The 18,254-nt window shown below is 42.0% G+C and overlaps 2 protein-coding genes across 2 annotated transcripts; both read left to right on the top strand.

Moving 5' to 3' along the window:
* The first annotated feature begins 2,005 nt into the window (after positions 1-2,005).
* Positions 2,006-9,327, top strand: LOC118090433 (fatty acid-binding protein, adipocyte). The gene is made up of 4 exons (XM_035126154.3): positions 2,006-2,133; positions 4,401-4,573; positions 5,169-5,270; positions 9,078-9,327. The coding sequence occupies exons 1-4, from the start codon at positions 2,061-2,063 to the stop codon at positions 9,126-9,128; spliced, it is 399 nt and encodes a 132-aa protein (XP_034982045.2). The 5' UTR covers positions 2,006-2,060; the 3' UTR covers positions 9,129-9,327.
* Positions 9,328-13,197: 3,870 nt separating this feature from the next.
* On the top strand, positions 13,198-18,036 carry LOC118089990 (myelin P2 protein). The gene is made up of 4 exons (XM_035125232.3): positions 13,198-13,425; positions 14,860-15,032; positions 16,674-16,775; positions 17,785-18,036. The coding sequence occupies exons 1-4, from the start codon at positions 13,257-13,259 to the stop codon at positions 17,833-17,835; spliced, it is 495 nt and encodes a 164-aa protein (XP_034981123.2). The 5' UTR covers positions 13,198-13,256; the 3' UTR covers positions 17,836-18,036.
* Positions 18,037-18,254: the final 218 nt, after the last annotated feature.

The following is an 18,254-nucleotide window of genomic DNA, read 5'->3' as shown; positions in this document are numbered from 1 at the left end:
ACCAGGGGGCTGCGTGCGACCACGCAAAAGTCGCCCCCCCCCATTTGATGTGGGGAGCGGTCATTCCCCAAAGAATCCAAGGTACTGTACTTTGTTAAGGGGGTTGCTAAGACAAAAGCAAGGACTGCTTCAATCAGCACATTGTCAAACTCTGGAACTGGCTTCTCCAAGATTCTGTTCACATATAAAGGAGAAGCTATGTAACTTGCATGTTCCAAAATAATGTGCAAACCAAAACACAGACATCCTTTGAATTCCTCTGAAATTTGCGAGATTTTGCAGCGCAGTTCTTCAGCCCAGTATTGTGTACCAAAAATTTTTCATAAATGCATTTATTAGGGGAAATAACACAAAAATCTATATTAGGGGAAATTGCATGCCAAAGCAGGCATATTTGGCAAAATCATATAAGATTGGAAAAATGAGAAATTGAGAGAAACCAAATTACAGTTTTGCCCATCCCTAGCAAGAACAATTCTTCATTTTCTTTTCTATTTGCATTTGTCCATAACAACAAACATCAAGCATAGCCAAACTCTGCCCTCCAGATGTTTTGAGACTACAATTCCCATCATCCCTGATCACTGGTCCTGTTAGCAGTGGGAGTTGTAGTCTCAAAACATCTGGAGGGCCGAGTTTGGCTGTGCCTGGCATAAATCCTGATCAGTGACATGTTTGATTTGTCCATAGATTTCACCAGGATTGTTCTGAGTGTGAATTAAAGGAGACAAACCAGTTTAAGCTTCCAGTTCTATGCACACACTTACTATAGAGTAAGTAAAGGTAAAGGGACCCCTGACCATTAGGTCCAGTCGTGACCGACTCTGGGGTTGCGCGCTCATCTCGCAATATTGTCCGAGGGAGCCGGCATATAGCTTCCAGGTCATGTGGCCAGCATGACAAAGCCGCTTCTGGCAAACCAGAGCAGCACATGGAAACGCCGTTTACCTTCCCGCTGTAGCGGTTCCTATTTATCTACTTGCATTTTGACATGCTTTCGAACTACTAGGTTGGCAGGAGCTGGGACCAAGCAACGGGAGCTCACCCCGTCACAGGGATTCGAACCGCCGACCTTCTGATCAGCAAGCCCTAGGCTCAGTGGTTTAACCACAGCGCCACCTGGGCCCCTTATAGAGTAAGTACCATGCTAAAATTCAGTGGGACAAAGTTTAGAGTAAGAATGCACAGGGTTTAGTTGTATGAGTGCACTTCTGAAACTACCCACCCATGAGTGGGCCTATGGACTTTAGTAGGCTAAGGCTGCAATCCTATCTATGCACACTTAGTAAGGAGTAAATCCCTCTGAACTGAATTCGGTCTCACCTTTGAATAGATACACACAGGACTGTAATGTGAAACAGTGTGACATGAGAGTTGATTGCATTCATTTTCTCATAGCCACTCTGATTCAAAAATCGCTCCCATAACATTTACATGATATTGTAATAAGAATCTTTTGATTTTCCAAGCTGCCACATCTGAGCAGCTTTGAAGATTACAGTCTTTGATCCACCTACCCGAGAGCAACTAAAGCAGCCATGCATTTTTTGTTTTGGCACGCACCATTTGAGACAGCTCAAGTATTTCTATGTTGCTGAGTCATTGAAGAAGATAGCACTGTAGGCCTCACTATCTTCTGAATGAACCACGCGCAGGGCTCCTCTGTTAGCAATTGTGAGTGTGTAATCATGTGGTGGAGAGAAGGAGTCATTACTAAATCAATGCAGAATAAAGGTTGCAATATTTCCTCCCAAACTAGGAAAATTAATTAGGATGCAACAGCAGAAATTGCCACAGACACTCAAGCACAATAATTAAGTGCTGACAATACCATGATTTATATTGCAGTGACTAATAGCACTATGACCCACTGAGAAAGGAAGAAACTCTGGTAATTGGAGTCCTTGAGAGTCTCTGTTGCCATTGGCTAATCTTTTGAGGGTCACATGCTCAGGGTTTCTTTTTAAAGACATCATCTGGCTGTATAGTAGAGGTGCTGTGCTCTTTGTGGTGCTTAGTTAAACTTGTAAGAAGTTCCTCAGGAGACTTAATCCTACACCATGTGTGAACAATTTTTGGGGACTTGGAAGCTGGTTTCCACTGAAAAATTTGATGACTATATGAAAGAACTTGGTAAGTAGGAAGCCATAATATTTGTGGGTTCGGTTATGATGCTGAGGTGTTTTTATTTTGGTTTAGTTTTCTTATGTGTGAAAATACTTTTTTCCCACCCACATTGATAACTTGTTTTTTTTAAACCGTCAGCTGTTGTTCTGCAAAGTAGTCTTGTATACTTCTGAATTTAATATTAAGTTGCTGAGTTTACTGGATTTAGACTTCTTTAATAAAGTGAGAGTCAGGATGGAATGCTGTAACTCGAATCAAGTTGTTGTTGCATAATCCTATGCATGCTTGTTAAGCAAGCGCCACACTGGGTTTTTTTGAATTATTTCCAAGTAAATTGCATGGTAATCCTAAAGAAGCTTATAAAGTACTGTACAGTAGTGAGATCTATTGTAAGCTCAGCCCATTTTCCATACAAAGGCTGCAGGGGTACCTGTTTTATCTGTTAATTTTTGGGGTTTTTTAACTAGTACTAGAAAAAAGTCTGTAACATGGGACTATTCAAAAAAACTACTTAAAAGTGTTTATAGTGCTAGGCCATTTAATTTTTTTTTTAAAAAAAACATATTAAAATCTTTTTTACTCATTACCATTTAATCATGTTGATAAACTGATACCGGTAGCTATCTGAATAGTGTTGCCACTATTTTACAGCGGGATATCTAGAAAGAAAAGCCAACAAAATATTTCAGTGTGGAGTGCTTCTCTTCATGAACCAGCTAATCTGGGGTGTTTCCCCTCCTTTCTGCTTGCTTTTAAACAGAGCCCACTGGACATGCTTAGCCGCCAGTGGTTGGGGGGGGGGTTGTTCTTCATGGGTAGCGGGATAGTGAGGTACTGGTACCCAGTTCAGCTACATCAATCTTTGATTTCTCTGTCCATTTCGGGGTTCATTTGAAAGTAGCTTCTCAGTGTGAACCAGGAAATGATATATCCATCCGATGAGGTGGTTTTCCTCTATCCTACGTATCCTATGTGTTCTTTCATCCTGTTCTCCATCAGTTCTATTCTCTCCCCCCCCCCCCCACCCTCTGTTCAGTTTGTTTCTTTCCGCTTTCAGAGCTCAACTGGTATTTTATGAGCAGTAAATACGTTCAGTCCTCATTGAGCTGGGTTTTTATGGGGGTGGACCCCCTGAGTTCCTCCCCCCCCAAAAAATACTTTGTATTTCTGCAACCATTGGGAAGGTTACTCCGAGTTTGCTGATACTCTCCTCTTATTTATGGGCGGTGTGGTTTTGACAACAGAAAGCCCCACATACTGGAAATGGGTAAATGGATAGTGGCAAGCACTGTAAAGCAGGGAGCATGATTTATGTAGTACGTAAAGGAAACTGTGGAATTTGCTACCATCTTTTTGTTTTATTTTATTGCATTTATATCTCCAAGGAACTCAAAAGTGGTAAACAAGTTTTCCCATGAGGTGTGTCAATAGCCACCAGTATGGGACTTACACACACATGCCTTTTGTCTGCTCTTTCTAGAAGCGGTCCACAAGTTTCATGTCCAGGCACTCTGGAGCCTTCCCCATGAAGACCCACTCTCTAAAGCTGAATTGGAGCAAACTGCATTCCATGGAAAACCTGAATTGTCATTTGTTGCCCTTTGGCTTTAAAGAGAGGAGTTTTGCAGGGAAAGCTCTGGAAGCGCAGGATAAAAGAGTGCTCTGACAATGAGCTTTAAAGCGCAGGATAAAAGGGGATTAGATACGTTCATGGAGGAGAAGGTTATTAATTGCCACAAGTCATTATGGCAATATGTTGCCACTTAAGAAGATCACAATGGTCATGTGAATATGTCACTGGGAAACACAAGCAGGAAATTGCTATTGTGCTTGTGAGACTCTTGGAGGCACATGACTACTGTAGAAAATGGAGTGCTGGTCTGGATAGATGTTTGTCCTGCAATATCTCAATACCACAGCATGGGAATGCATAAAACTTCATTCTGCATTTTGTCACCCATGCTCTCCTCCTGAAATAGTTTTTCTCTAGCTGTTTCTTCTGGTTACACTCTGCCCATAGGTAGACCCCGTTGTGTGTGTGTGTGTGTGTGTGTGTGTGTGTGTGTTTGTGTAGTTGCAGAGAAGGGAGGCATAAGCAGGACAAGTGTTTGGTTGCCCATGCTGTGCTTTTAAATCTTCCTTACCCATTCCCTACAGTTATCCTGCATGACCCAGCTTGGGATGTACCACTGCCCTGACTAGTTAACTGTCTTGATCTTCAGAGACCCATCAGCTTACGCTGAGAGCTTAACAGTGTTTCATTTGGCTTCTAGGTGTGGGCTTTGCCACCAGGAAGGTGGCTGGTGTTGCCAAGCCCAATGTGGTCATCAGTTGCAACGGAGATGTTATAACCATCAAAACAGAGAGCAGTTTAAAGAACACCGAAATTTCCTTCAAACTGGGGGAACAGTTTGATGAGACCACAGCAGATGACAGGAAAGTAAAGGTATGTCCTGCTCTTTTCTAAATTTATTTGATCTGAGTCTTGATGGTGCAGGATGGATATCACTTGAAGTGTGGTGTGGGAGGCGCAGTGGATCTGGAAGATCAGATTTGGATGGACTGATTTTTCCATCTGAATGTGGAGGAAGTGTTTGCCCAAGGTAAAAAGCAGTAGTTAATAGTCATGGGAACCTTTGGTATGCACTTCCAAGGCCATGGATGAGAACATTTCCTATCCTGTGGGCCACATTCTCTTGTCAACGACTGTATGGGGGCCATGTTCTAGCTAGGGGTTGGCAGGGTCCGAGGGAAGAGTGGGCAGAGCAATGGAGGTGGTGCTGATTTTTGTCTAGTGGGCTACATTCCAAGCACATACTCTCTTCATTTACATATCTTTACTTTCTATTCAGCCAAGCAAAAAGCTTTATCTGGAGGGTACCACCTTGGCTACCCCGGTCTAGCTTCTGGAGATGTGTGCTTTGGCAGTCACTCCACGGTTTGCCAGTTCATGCATTGGGCGAAGCCACAAATAAGCTTCTTAACAGCAGTTTAACATGATTTAGGATTCACTAACCAGATAGTCACTCTTTTCTTGGCAGAGTGTTGTGACATTAGACAATGGGTTGCTCAATCAGTTGCAGAAATGGGATGGCAAAGAGACCACAATAAAAAGGAAAATAGAAGATGGAAAGCTGGTTGTGGTGAGTTCATTTCCCCCCCTTGTATCTATATTGCAATGTGAAAGTAGGAATGGCAAAATTATGCACTGCCGCTAATGAAAGGGAGAGATAAAAATGGAAGCAATGATGCAATCTATACTACATGACATGCATGGTGACAGAAGAGCTTAATAGGTACAGAAACTACTTTTAAGGGGGCATGGAATGCTATTGCTCAAACAATTTTTTACATCAAAAAAGCACACTTTGATGGCTGCTCCTTGCAGGCACTCTTATTTGGACAATATATCTGTAAACATGATGTTTCACATTTTATGAGAGCCATGGTACATAATCTGATTCAGCATTTCCTTGCATTTGAACCTAAGGAAACAGGAAGGACAAACTTTAAATCGAACAATATGCTGTTATGGTTTAAGGCAACTGCAAATGTTTGGATTGCAAGTCACATCAGCCCCAGTCAGCATGGCCGTGATAACTGGGGCTGATGGGAGCAGTAGTCCAAAACATCTGGAAGACATCAAGTAGGGGAAGGCTGGTTCAAGGGCATCACTCAAGGGCATCACTCAATCACATTTTTAAGTGCCATTGACTCAGTGATATTGTTAAGAATACATGTTAATTGGAATCAATGGGCTTAAATGGGCTTTGATGATGAAGGTAATGTTCTGAATACTGTATAGACATAGGGTCAGATGGAAAAGGTAGGTATGCAGGTTGTTGGAAGGCACTGGAAATTATGAGGGAGTTCCTGTTGCCAGCTACAGCGTAACTTCCAGTTTGGATTACTGCAATGTGCTCTAGGTGGGGCTGCCCTTGAAGACAACACAAAAACTTCAAATGGTCCGAAATGCAGCAGCCAGATTACTGGCCAGGGTCCACTTGGAATTTGCAAAAAAACCAAACTTGTTTTGAAACAGCTTCATTAGTTGCCAGTTATATTCTGGGCCCAATCCAAGGCACTCACAATAGTATTTAAAGCCCTTAAACTACTTAGGCTCAAAATATCTGAGAGACTGCATCCTTCCCAACACACCATCTTGGATATTACAGTAAAATAAGCAGAGGGAGTCCTCTTGGTAGTTCCACCCCCTTCATAAGCTTGGTGTGTGTGTGTGTGTTTGTGCGCGCACACACAGGAGGGATCATTCTCTGTGGTAGGTCCTGAGTTGTGAAATTCCCACATCACAGAGAGGTGCATCTTGCACCTTCGCTACACAGCTTTCAGCAGATGCTAATGATGCACCTATTTGTGAGATGTATGCTTTCAGGACCCACCCTGTTCAAATGACTGTAATTTGTTTTAATTGATTTTAATGCTGACTTTTATAGTGCTGTAACCTGCCTTGGGACCTACTGGAGAAGGGCAGGCAATGAATGTGGCACTGATTGATAGGCTTATAAAATCCATCCCGTTGAGTAAAGGGACATATTCCGTGGCCAATACCTACAGGGTTTCGAGCCATCTCTGCAATTGCCAGAGCACAGGTTTTATAAACAAACTGATGACGGTTTTTAATACTGGGATTTAATTGTTGTCACCTGCCCTGGGACCTTAGGGTGAAAGGTGTGCTGTTATTCCTAATAATGGTTTACAATGAGTAGACAAATGGCTCCCTGCTTGCCATCCTAATGTGTAGGATCTCTGGGGCAGGGGGACATCAAGTATTTATGGCAGCTACTTCAAAGATGCTACCAGGGTGCTGTCTAAGGCTTTATGCAAAAGGAATCCCACAGACACACATGCGGGTTGACCAGCTTGCAGGCGTGAACTTATCTCCAAGTTTCTTTGGCTGTTGTTCCGGTTGTCAGATCTATCCAAACTTACTGAACTCTGCACATGTCCATGCATGTAGACTACCAGCCGTCAGCATAGTTCACAGATTAAGGGAGACGCCAGGTAATTGGATGAAACAGTGGTTGATACTGCCAGTCAGCATTAAGGTACAGGGAAATCTGGGCAACCCTCTACCTAGCTTCTCTTCTGTCAGAGTGTATCTTTTTTTTTTTTTGCACCGAAAAAGAATCCAAATTATCTTCCAGGAAACTCGCTCTTCTTATCTCCAAATCTTTATCAGAGGTTGGGAACCTGTGGGTCCTCCAGATGTTGTTTGACTACAGTTCCCACAATCTCTGACTGTTGCTGACATCAGAAAGGGCACAAGTTCCCCATCAACACTGTTCTCTACATTTTGCCTTTCATTAGGAACATACTCAAAAGCACAAGTGATAACATAGAATAGCAGGACCCAGACTGCCAAAGCTTCACAGCTCTAAAACTCTGCTTTGAATTGAGTCCCAAAATATGTTGGGAGAGGCGTGTTGTCAATAATCTATAGATTATTGGGCAACAAATTAGTGGCTGCACTTTTGAAGCTGCTGGAATTTTCTAGACTGCATTTTGGGAAGTCTGACAGAGAGTATATTAAACTAGTGCAGCTTAGAAGTCATCATGGCATAAAAACAATTTGCTTTGGCTTATTCTGCCTCTGCATGACAATCAGTTATGCATCATTCTACTTCAGGGTTTGAGGTTATTGGGGGATGGAGAATCTAATTTGGGGGGGCCAAAGGAAATCTGTTGGTGAGAAGCAAGCTATTGGGGCTCGGGAAAAGCTTTGGATTTCCTAGGGTTCCGGCCTGACCCCATGCTTAAGGTTACTTTAGAACAAGCAATTTAAATCCAGAATGATCTGTTAGTGTGTATTGACTACTTTCGACTTGCATATAGAATGTTAAGTTGGTGCCCCACAAAATCACTTGTTGTGTTCAGCTTTTGACATTCACCAGAACAAGGCTCCCTTTATATGTGGGGGCATGGAAGCTGCTGCCATGTATACAAATACGTGCACAGCTGTAAGATGCTTGTGAGTGATGTAACAGTGGCCACCAGTGAGGTTGCTGGTTGGTGGTGTGAAAGATCATGTGATTTGGGCCAGGCCCATTTTGCTGTGTCATTTTGTCAACAACTCTGACTTGTGACATGCAGAAGCATCTCTCGTACTACTGTGGCTGCATTTGAATGGGGGCTTGTTCTCTAGTAAACTAGCTGTGGTCCTCGTGCATTTACAAACACCATAAGGGATGTGAACAGGAGATGCTCCATACTCTGATAACCCCCAGATTAGACCATTGCAAGCTGATTTATGTGGGACTCCCCTTAAAAGCAGTAAGTGCTGCAGAACATGCAGTGAAGCATCTGCAGTGGTTGCCTATTCTCCTCCAAGCCTACTTCAAGATGTTTGTGTTGGTGTTTAAAGCCCTAAAAGCTTGGCCTCAAATGTCTGAAAGAGCAGCAACAGCCTGGAGATTAAGATAAGCAGAGAAGGCCCTGCTGGAGGTTTTGCTACTCTCAAAGGTTTAGGGGGTGACAACCTGTGAGAGAGTCCTCTTGGCAGTGGCCCCCAAAACGTGGGACTCCCTCACCATAGAGGTGCATTTGGCACAATCTTTTAACAACAAATGTTGGTTGCTGAAGATGAACCTCTTTACCTGTGCCATTAAGAACTGAGTTTGGTATTCTACCTGTAATGTGTGTTATGGATTTTAAGGTTATGGGTTTGGGGTTTTTTACTGTGGTTTTTTCATGCTGACACTTGTCCTGGGATCTTTTGGTGAAGGGCAAGTAATAAAACAATTAATAATATTGCTGTCTTAGCTAAAATCGGACTGCTTACTCAACTGTTGGCATTATTGTAAATCTTGAAGCTTTTCACTTCAACAGTTACTTATTTGAACAATTGAACACTTGAGCAACTTGTTTGAAGTTGCTTGTATGAAATGAATGGATTCTGTGATGTACTGACTCTCCTGTCTTTTACCTCCTAGGAGTGCGAAATGAACAACGTTATCTGCACCAGAGTGTATGAGAAAGCATGAAGATAGACTTCTTCCCCTGTGTGGTTAGTGGGACACAGAAGCAGGAGAGTTAGCTGGTTCGAAATGCAGAGCCCCACAAGGCAGTTGCTTTCTCCAAAGAACTGATATGTTATTGATAGAACCGTTCCAAAGAACCTGTATACAGTATTCAACCTAAAAGTATGGTGACTATTCAATAAAGTGCTTAATGATAAAGAAACAATGTTCCCGTTTCCTTGCGGTCAGATTCTGTATGGAAGCCGAATAAGGAATATATCCAAAGTGAGATTTCAGAATTCTTTCTGTGGGATCTGCCAAGCTTCACTAATCCCATCTTAAAATAGTAGCAAAAACCTGGCAACTAGAACAGCCATTTTTGCTCTACAGCAGAAGGTCCTGACCTTCCTTGGTGTGGGAGCTGCATGGATGCTCAGCCAGCTGTCATAGGAAATCAGAACATTGGTCTATCTAGGGCAGTGTTTCCCAACCAGTGTGCCTCCAGATGTTTTGGGACTACAACTCCCATCATTCCTGACCACTGGTCTTGCTAGCTAGGGATGATGGGAGTTGTAGTCCCAAAACATCTGGAGGCACACTGGTTGGGAAACACTGATCTAGGGTATTGTCTATACCAGGGTTCCCTAAACTTGGGTCTCCAGCTGTTTTTGGGCTACAACTACCATCATCCCTAGCTAGCAGGACCAGTGGTTAGGGATGATGGAAACTGTAGTCCAAAAACAGCTGGAGACACAAGTTTGGAAAACCCTGATCTATACTGGGTGGCAGTGCCTCTGCAGGGTTTCAGGCAGGATTCTGTCCCAGCCCTACCAGGATATGCCAGGGATTGAATTTAGGATCATTTGCATACAAAGCAGATCTTCAGCCACTGAACTTCACTCCTCTGATGGACATTTGGCAGCAGTGTGCATGGGCAATGTATACTTCATGCACACACATGCAGGCATCTCTCACACACACTTCTTGGCAGAGTAAGGAATCGTACCAAGTCATCCAGCACTGGGTTGGGGAGGAAATGTTGCAATTAACTCCATTTTGTTTGCTTCCCCCATTGCCGTTTGTGCATGAAACTTTTCCATAGCATCCACACTACATTGTCCTCATTAAAATGCGCTCCCACACATTTAATCTGAGAAGCTCATCTAGATGGGTGGGGCTTTAGCTCAGGGGCTGAGCAGACACTGAGGATTTGCAGGGTTGATCCCTGGCATCTCCCAAATTAAAAGGATGTTGGGAATGGATGGGAAGGACTTGTGCATGAAAGTTGATGCGATTCAGAATATGCAACTGGCCTCGAGGGTTTAGTAGTCTGACATGAGCCAGCCTCATGTGTACACAGGCAGAAGCAGCACAGTTTGCTTAACTCTCTAAAGGATGATGGTTCAAGCAACCCAGATGAAGAATTATGTGTGAAGACTGGGTTCAGTGCCATATCGTATCAGATACACAATTGCTCCCCAATTTATTTAATCTATCCCCCCCAATTTATTTAATCTATTACTGGCATTTATTACAAAAAATACAATAAATATATAGGTATATATGAAAAAAGATAACATGAGTTCACATTTTCCTGTCTTTAAACCAAAGCAAAAAATGAATATACCGTAGTCTGTACCCACCTTTCCTTTTCCAACTGGCTCATTTATTATAATTTTCATTTTTGACAACTTCCAAAGGCTCCATACTTTCTTTTTAAAGAATGTATGGGTTGCCTTATCTAAAAATATTTAAACCTTTGAGGAACAAAAGGTAACAGTCTCTCTCTTAGTTGTTCAAATGAAATAATCTCATTATTAACATGCAAAAAGTCTTGCAGGGTTTAGAAACCTTACATTTCCCATTCTCTCATATCTCCCAGGATCTCGTTTCGTCTTATTTGATTCTTATAATTACATAATGCACAAAGGGAAAATTCTGGGGAAGCTTTACCTTTAGTTCTTAGCCATACATCAAAAAATGATTGTGGCACATGGACTTTGTTTTCCTTACTGTGTTTATAGGCCACCTTTTCCTTCAAGGAGGTCAGTGTGGCGGACATGCTTCTCCCCCTCTTCACTGAATCCCCACAACAACCCTGTGAGCTAAATTAGGCTGAGAGGCAGTGACTGACTCAATGACACGCAATGAGCTTCATGGTCATGTGAGGATTTGAATGCTGGTCTTGGATAATTGATTCCCTTTCCCCTGCACTGCGCCAAATTATTTTTTTCAGATTGTTCCATTTCATCAGATTTCATCCACCCCATGCCATTTTTCAAGAACGAGAAGCAGATAAGGCCCCTTTCCTGACATATTACATGTGACTTATTCTGGAACAATTTACCAAGCTGAGGCACCTTGAATTCAGTTTGGGTCAGAAAAACACCCCCTAAGACTATCTGTGTCAGTTTCTCAGTTTCCATTTTAAAACCAAGTGAAGCAGATTAAGTGTTCTTCTCCTGATGCTTTCATTTGGGGCATTCTCGTATCACAAGATACATTGGACGTCAGCTTAGGGTCAAAAACTGCCCCATAAAACTTTCTGTGTCTTGCTTTTAGTATTCCTGAATGATGGTGAGCCAGAGATGCAACCAGCTTTTCACATGCAAGTAGCAAGACCATGTCTATCAGCATATTTCGAAAGATTTGCCCTGCTGAATCACTTGACCCACATGTGAGGTCAAGAGGCTCCAGATTATCTTGACAGGCTTATTGCTTTCATAAACTCAGGCTATGCGATAATAATAATCTGTTTGTCCTTTCCCCTACATTACTCATCGCAATGGATGACTCTGTGGTGCGCCAGATCTTGCTTTCATTTGAGTTCTGCTACTTATGCTCTACAAAGAAATTGCATGAAGTTTTGCCTATTTGTCACTCTTTTTCTTAAGCGATCACTCTGCACCAGAATAATAATAATTGGAAATAGAGTAACTTTGGGTCACAATGGGTCACTCCTCTCCATTTTTGATACTTGTGAACAGATGTATCTTAAGAGAATAGCATTCCTAGTCTCCTACCACGTGTGTGTGTAATTGTATGGAGAAATTATAGTTGGGTGTTAACAATACCTTGCTGTAAATCTCACCCAACACCTTGATGCTAAACAACATCAGGAACAAGATTGGAACTATCAGACCCTATAGCATATTTCCCAAGGGGCTAATAGACATTGTCATTCCCTGCAATGCTACTATTTAGCCAGGTATCATGCAAGTATACCTGGAATTTGCTGCCAAGGAGTGTGGTGGAGTCTCCTTCTTTGGAGGTCTTTAAGCAGAGGCTTGACACCCATCTGTCAGGAATGCTTTGATGGTGTTTCCTGCTTGGCAGGGGGTTGGACTGGATGGCCCTTGTGGTCTCTTCCAACTCTATGATTCTATGATTCTAAGTACTAATAGAACCACTGAAGAACTGTGCCCCCAATTCCCATCCCAATGAGATGGTCCAGGATGATACCAGGTTAATGAAAGAGTAATAAGGTCATTCGCACATCCTTTATCTCTTGATAAAGGTCATCCAATAGGGTGAACAAGGCTGAGTCAGTCTCCAAGGCAGGTTGGAACTCAACACTAATAGATGTAATCAGGATCCTCCAAGTTCTGTTACAGTTGTACTATTATTACCCTCCCAATCACCTTGCTCAAAAAGGGAGTGTCAGGATGGCAGTTGTCTAAAACCATGTCGTTTGAAATGAGTTTATCAGAAGTGGTAAAACTACTGCCTCCTCAAGGATAGTAGGCCCGACTCCCTTGTATAAAGAACATTTCATACTCCCAATTATTTCTTGCGGCCAGCACAAAACTCTCTACATCCTGAACAAAAAGCATCTGCTCTCCTCTTGAAAACACGCAAACTGCTAGTCATACCCATAACACCCTCCTGAAAACCAAATATTGTTCTCTAGTGTGGCTTTGTGCCGGATCTTCCTCCCAGCATAATAACAGCAAGATCACGTTCTAGTCCCAACTATTCTGCTTTATGACAATAGTGGAGGAGTTGGTGGCAGGCGCAATGTTGCTAGTCTTGGGACCAGCATGAATTGCTTGGAACAAAATGCCCATTGTTTGGCCTCTGACGTTGTTGCTTCGCATTGGGTGGCCCTGAACACTACACATCCTGGGACTCTCTTAAAAAGATGCCATTGAGATGCATGTGGCTCACACAATCCTTCTGCCTCCTACTGAGAACTGTTCCTATCACTTCCATTCTTCTGAGGAAACACTGTCTAGCAAGCCCTGCATAATGTGCAACAAATTTGTGGGAAGCTGGAAACTTGTCTCTAGTGAAAACTTTGATGACTACATGAAAGAACTGGGTGAGATTTGATGTGGATATTGGTATACTGCTGCCATAGCTGTACATTTCAGTGATGTCTTCTTTTGGTGATTCTTGCTTTTCACTCAGATCAGTAAACTTTTTTTAAAAAGCATTTTGAAAAGGAAGCTGAACAAGAGAAATTATTCATTTCTTCTGTCTTATTAACCATGCTCAGATTCTGTCCTTTCCTTTAATTATCGTCTTGCATATTGTGAAATTGCATCTGCTAGCGATGGCCTGGTGTTTTTCAGAGCCCAGTTTTATATCATGAATTATGTTTTCCTTCCGCAGAAATATTGTGTCCCATATTCTTTTAGGGTATGTTTCTTTTAATTACAGATAGGGAAGAAATTCTGTTTAGTTTGCATTTAAAGGTGAACCTACCTAATTTGCACTTTCTGAAACAATATGAAAACAAAAACACAGCTTCCTTCAGAATTCACATTTATCTGAATTTTGTAATGCAAGTACCTAGCCATGTTCTGTATACAAAGATGTGCAAACTTGGTCAATGTGTCCATAAACATATTAGTGAAAAAAGCATACAAAATGCATTATTTGCAAAAATGTGTATAGTAGGCATAATTGAGTATAAAGAGAGAATTGCTCTAAAATGCTGATATATTTCAAGAATGGTGACTGGATTTGTTGTAGGATCAGTACATTTGTTAGGCAGTATACAACCAGGCTGCATTTCAAACAGTTAAAATACACGACGACGGTTTCATTTCTTAAATGGAGATTTTCTGGGGAGGGCTGATGAATACATATGTATGTATTCATCAAGAAATTCCTGCAGCACTAACAGTGAAATCTTAAGCACATTACTTAGAAGTTCAACAAGTTCAGTAAGACTTATCCCCTGGTAAGTGAATTCAAGATTGCAGCATTAAGGGATAATTTGTATCTGTGAATGAACTATTACAGACCCCAAAAAAGCACTACACAGAGATCACTTGATATCGCCTCAAATGCATTATTTATCAATGGAGCTAGTCCACATATGCAGATGTGAGTCTTCAGATACTGAGTACTCAAAAGAGAAACCAAGTCTTGCATATTCATGTCTGAATTGCTTCTGTGTATAGGGGATATGTGATATAAGGCAGTCCTGTCTTCACTGGTCTTTTATTCAATCCAGTATTGCATTTTGTGTCATATTGACTTTTGCATTTAAATAAACCAGTGTGGTTGACGGATGTTCCCCTTTGTTTTAAGATCATTTGCTAATCCCTAAGAATCTTCCCATTCAAATATAGTTTGGGGAGAACATTGGCAATCAATAATTGTAGCACTCTCCACTAATACTATAATTCTCTCCAGCTGATATTCCTTTTTTTCACTTCTAGTTTTCAGATGTATTTTTGAGGCCAGGGAATGTGTAATGTATGCAGTGCCCAATGGAGTATAATGTTCTTTATCTGGTTTGTAGGGGTGGGGTTGGCCACCAGAAAACTTGGCAGTTTGGCCAAACCCAAAGTCATCATCAGCATGAAGGGTGATGAGGTAACAATCAGAACTGAAAGTACCTTCAAAAATACACAGATCACTTTCAAGTTGGGGCAGGAATTTCAAGAAACCACTGCAGATGACAGGAAAACAAAGGTGAGAGATAGCTTCCTCCTCAACTTTCTTCCTTTTAATAGCACTGTAAGGTCTTCAGTTTTCTTGACAGAAACCAAGGCAACTTGATATGTGGGATAGAGATAGCGCAGGATTTGTCAACATTACACTTGTTCCAAGTCTCCAAGGGGTGAGAAGTTCTTTCCAGGAGAACAGCACTAACCCAGGTTTCCTTCTCCGTTGGAGATCACTGGAGGCTTCTTCTTCTTCTTCTTCTTCTTCTTCTTCTTCTTCTTCTTCTTCTTCTTCTTCTTCTTCTTCGGTAATATGTTCTGCCAATTTACAAATATACAGGTCAAGCGTCAGTGGAAACACAAACAGTCCAACAGACAACCAAAGTATTCCGCTATCACATCAGATGTTGCAGGAGACAGCCAGCGCCCCCAAAACACTGTTAGCTTAAAAGTCCAACACTCAGTTCTCTCAGAATAAACTCAGCTTGGCATTTCTTCTTGCTAGAACATTTTTTAAAAATAAAAATAGTTGTCATCTTCATCATAGACCAAAGTTAGTTATGTTCATTCGTTTTAGTGTGTCTGCTCTAAGTATGACTAAGTATTTAATACAACTTGAATACTAACATTTAAATAGGAATTCAATGCACTCATGGGATGCTAGGGGACCGGTATATCTCTAGTGGGGGGGGGGACACACATTATTCACCTTTTGGGGTAGTTTGTCCACCTTTGATACCCACCTTGCACTCAGCTCTCACCTGTGGCTCCTAGAAGCAGTCAGCACGAGACAGCAGCCACACCCCAGGAAATGGCTTTGACTGGCCAAGGCCGATGGGTCTCAAATCCTCAGTGAGTTAAGGACTTCCCCATGTATGTGAAGAAAGGCTCCGGCAGATTGAGCGGATGAGACCAATAGTGGATCCAATGGTCAAGATGACGGTTTCTATACGTGCTATAGATAGAAATGATGAGGACCTCTGTACACACTGCCCAGGCTTGCACCCCAAGCAAGTCACTTTGATGCTGCTAATGCAGTGATTTGACTTCACTCCCAGAGACATACTCCATTGTCTCTCGAGACAACAAGTGGGGGAGACTGTCACCAGGTGAGCTGTGCACCCACTCAATCTGCTCTCGAGGTACTAACTGTTGATCAGCAACTTCTTTCTTTCTTTCCTTCCTTTCTTCTGGTTCTTTATCTTGAAAGTGGACTTGGACCAGACAGTCCTTCAAATCAGAGCATAGCTGTCAAGTTCTCCCTTTTTAAAAAGGAAATTCCCTTATGCTGAATAGGCTTCCTCACGAGAAAAGGGAAAACTTGACAGCTATGAATCAGAGGTGCTTTCAACCTCCCCTGTTCCTGTCCTGGCTCCACCTATGTAACTTATGCTGAAGTTAAACAGGTGTCAGCCCAAACAGTTGCTTGGACAGAGCTCACCAGGAACCTCATTTATAAGAAGGATATAATAAAACTACTACTACTACTATGATGATGATTAGTAAGAAATTCAAGTGCTCTTGAGATATAACCATATGCTACTTGAATACCAAGGATGTATAGGTCTGCCCCCCCCCCAAATGGCATCCCAACTTTGACTTGATATTTGCGGGGAAGGGGAGGGAATACAAACTAGTCACATTTTTATTTTTTATTTTGTGTCTCCAGACTGTTGTAACCTTAGAAAAAGGTGCATTGGTTCAAATGCAGAAGTGGAATGGCAAAGAATCAACAATAAGGAGGAAACTAGTTGATGGGAAAATGGTGGTGGTAAGTTACTCTTTTAAACTACATAATACATGGCCCATTCTAGGCAGTTTTCAATCACATTGATTTCAGTGAGAAATCTATAACCATGTTATTAGCTTTCTCATTGTAATAGTAGGATTTGAAGGATTGTGCCCAAATTTTTTGAAGGGCATTTTTGCCAGTTTTGAATAGCAACCCTCCAATCCCTGTTACAATTTCTAGAAAGGGCAGACTTCAAGGGCCTGTTTAAAATAGATTACACAGTAGTAGCTAAGGGGAAAGTACACTTGAATTAGATTTAGCAATGGTTCAAGAATGGCTGGGTTTCATCTTGCTTTTCTCTAATTGCATGCCCAGTTTAGTGCAAATGCCAACCTTGATGAAGGTTAGGGGTTTCAAGGTTGTGCATGTGCCTTTGGCTTAAACATCATCAGGTTTAAGGTTTTCAAGCAGCCGCCACCACATACCCACCTGCCAGTGCTTAGGGATCTGGAGCCAAGCAAGGAACCAAATCGTTCCCCACCTGCCATACACACTGTGGATTAAAAGTATTTCATGACCGCATGTAATGTATTTACAACAGCATTTTTAAATGACTGCATGCTGCAAGACTGGGGGGGGGGTCTGATCTGAGGTGTGTGCAAGCCCCACAAGTGACTGCTAGGGATGAAATGTTGGTACAAAGCCAAATGTGGGATAGAGAAGTATGCACAAGCAAAAATTGGATACTAGCCACACCACATAGTGCAAGTTATAATTAGTCAATATGTTTTGATAGCATTAAAATGTGAGGTGGACTGTGTTTTGGTTGATAGTGTGATGCAAGGGTGGGGAATCTGTGGCCCTCCAGATGTTGCTGAACTCCAACTCCCATGATCCCTGGCCATTGAGCATGCTTGCTGGGGCTGATGGGAGTTGTAGTTCAGCAATAGATAGAAGGCCACAGGTTCTCAGCTCCTGATGTAATGTCATTTCAAAAGGCTTTATGTAAGTGTAACCCACATGTCCTATGTTATTTTTGATTTCTCAGGAATGCACCGTGAAAGGTGTCACCTGTACAAGAGTCTATGAGAAGATGTGAGGAATCTCCAAGTCCCTACTCAACTGAATCTAGTTTGTCCGATTCACATTATTTCTGTGGGGAAGCGGGGGAGCTAAACATCATGCCCTTTCCCCTCTCAATTCATTTTACTATAGAGCGTCTAAGCTGTAAACATAGATTTAGAAACGGCTTTATAAGCAAATGTGGAAGTATTTGTGATTCAATAAATGCTTACCGCTATCCGACACGTGTATGTATTCTTTTAGTACAGAGAATGTGCTAGACAGAAGTGTGTCTCTCTGTGTGAAAAGAAATCAACTCTTTTAGGCCACAGGGCAGAAGAATGAAAGAGAATCTCATATACGTATAGGGTGAATTCTGGAGGAAAAAAAACACCTGGCGAATAAATAAAAGCTTATTCACGGCTTCAGTTACTCAGGCTGCAACTGGGGCTAGAA

The sequence above is a fragment of the Zootoca vivipara genome, chromosome 8, assembly GCF_965207765.1.
Source record: "Zootoca vivipara chromosome 8, rZooViv2.hap1.1, whole genome shotgun sequence".
Lineage (NCBI taxonomy): Eukaryota > Metazoa > Chordata > Lepidosauria > Squamata > Lacertidae > Zootoca > Zootoca vivipara.
The sequence above is the reverse complement of the archived record's forward strand: the minus strand, read 5'-3'. Positions and strand labels throughout refer to the sequence as shown.

What these genes read in the sequence shown, in the direction of transcription:
- LOC118090433 (XM_035126154.3), top strand. Translation starts at nt 2,061, where the DNA reads ATGTGTGAACAATTTTTGGGGACTTGGAAGCTGGTTTCCACTGAAAAA. An exon ending in TGACTATATGAAAGAACTTG is followed by an intron (nt 2,134 to 4,400) that starts GTAAGTAGGAAG and finishes TTTGGCTTCTAG; the next exon opens with GTGTGGGCTTTGCCACCAGG. An exon ending in AAGATGGAAAGCTGGTTGTG is followed by an intron (nt 5,271 to 9,077) that starts GTGAGTTCATTT and finishes TTTACCTCCTAG; the next exon opens with GAGTGCGAAATGAACAACGT.
- LOC118089990 (XM_035125232.3), top strand. Translation starts at nt 13,257, where the DNA reads ATGCATGTGGCTCACACAATCCTTCTGCCTCCTACTGAGAACTGTTCC. An exon ending in CAGATGACAGGAAAACAAAG is followed by an intron (nt 15,033 to 16,673) that starts GTGAGAGATAGC and finishes TTGTGTCTCCAG; the next exon opens with ACTGTTGTAACCTTAGAAAA. An exon ending in TTGATGGGAAAATGGTGGTG is followed by an intron (nt 16,776 to 17,784) that starts GTAAGTTACTCT and finishes TTGATTTCTCAG; the next exon opens with GAATGCACCGTGAAAGGTGT.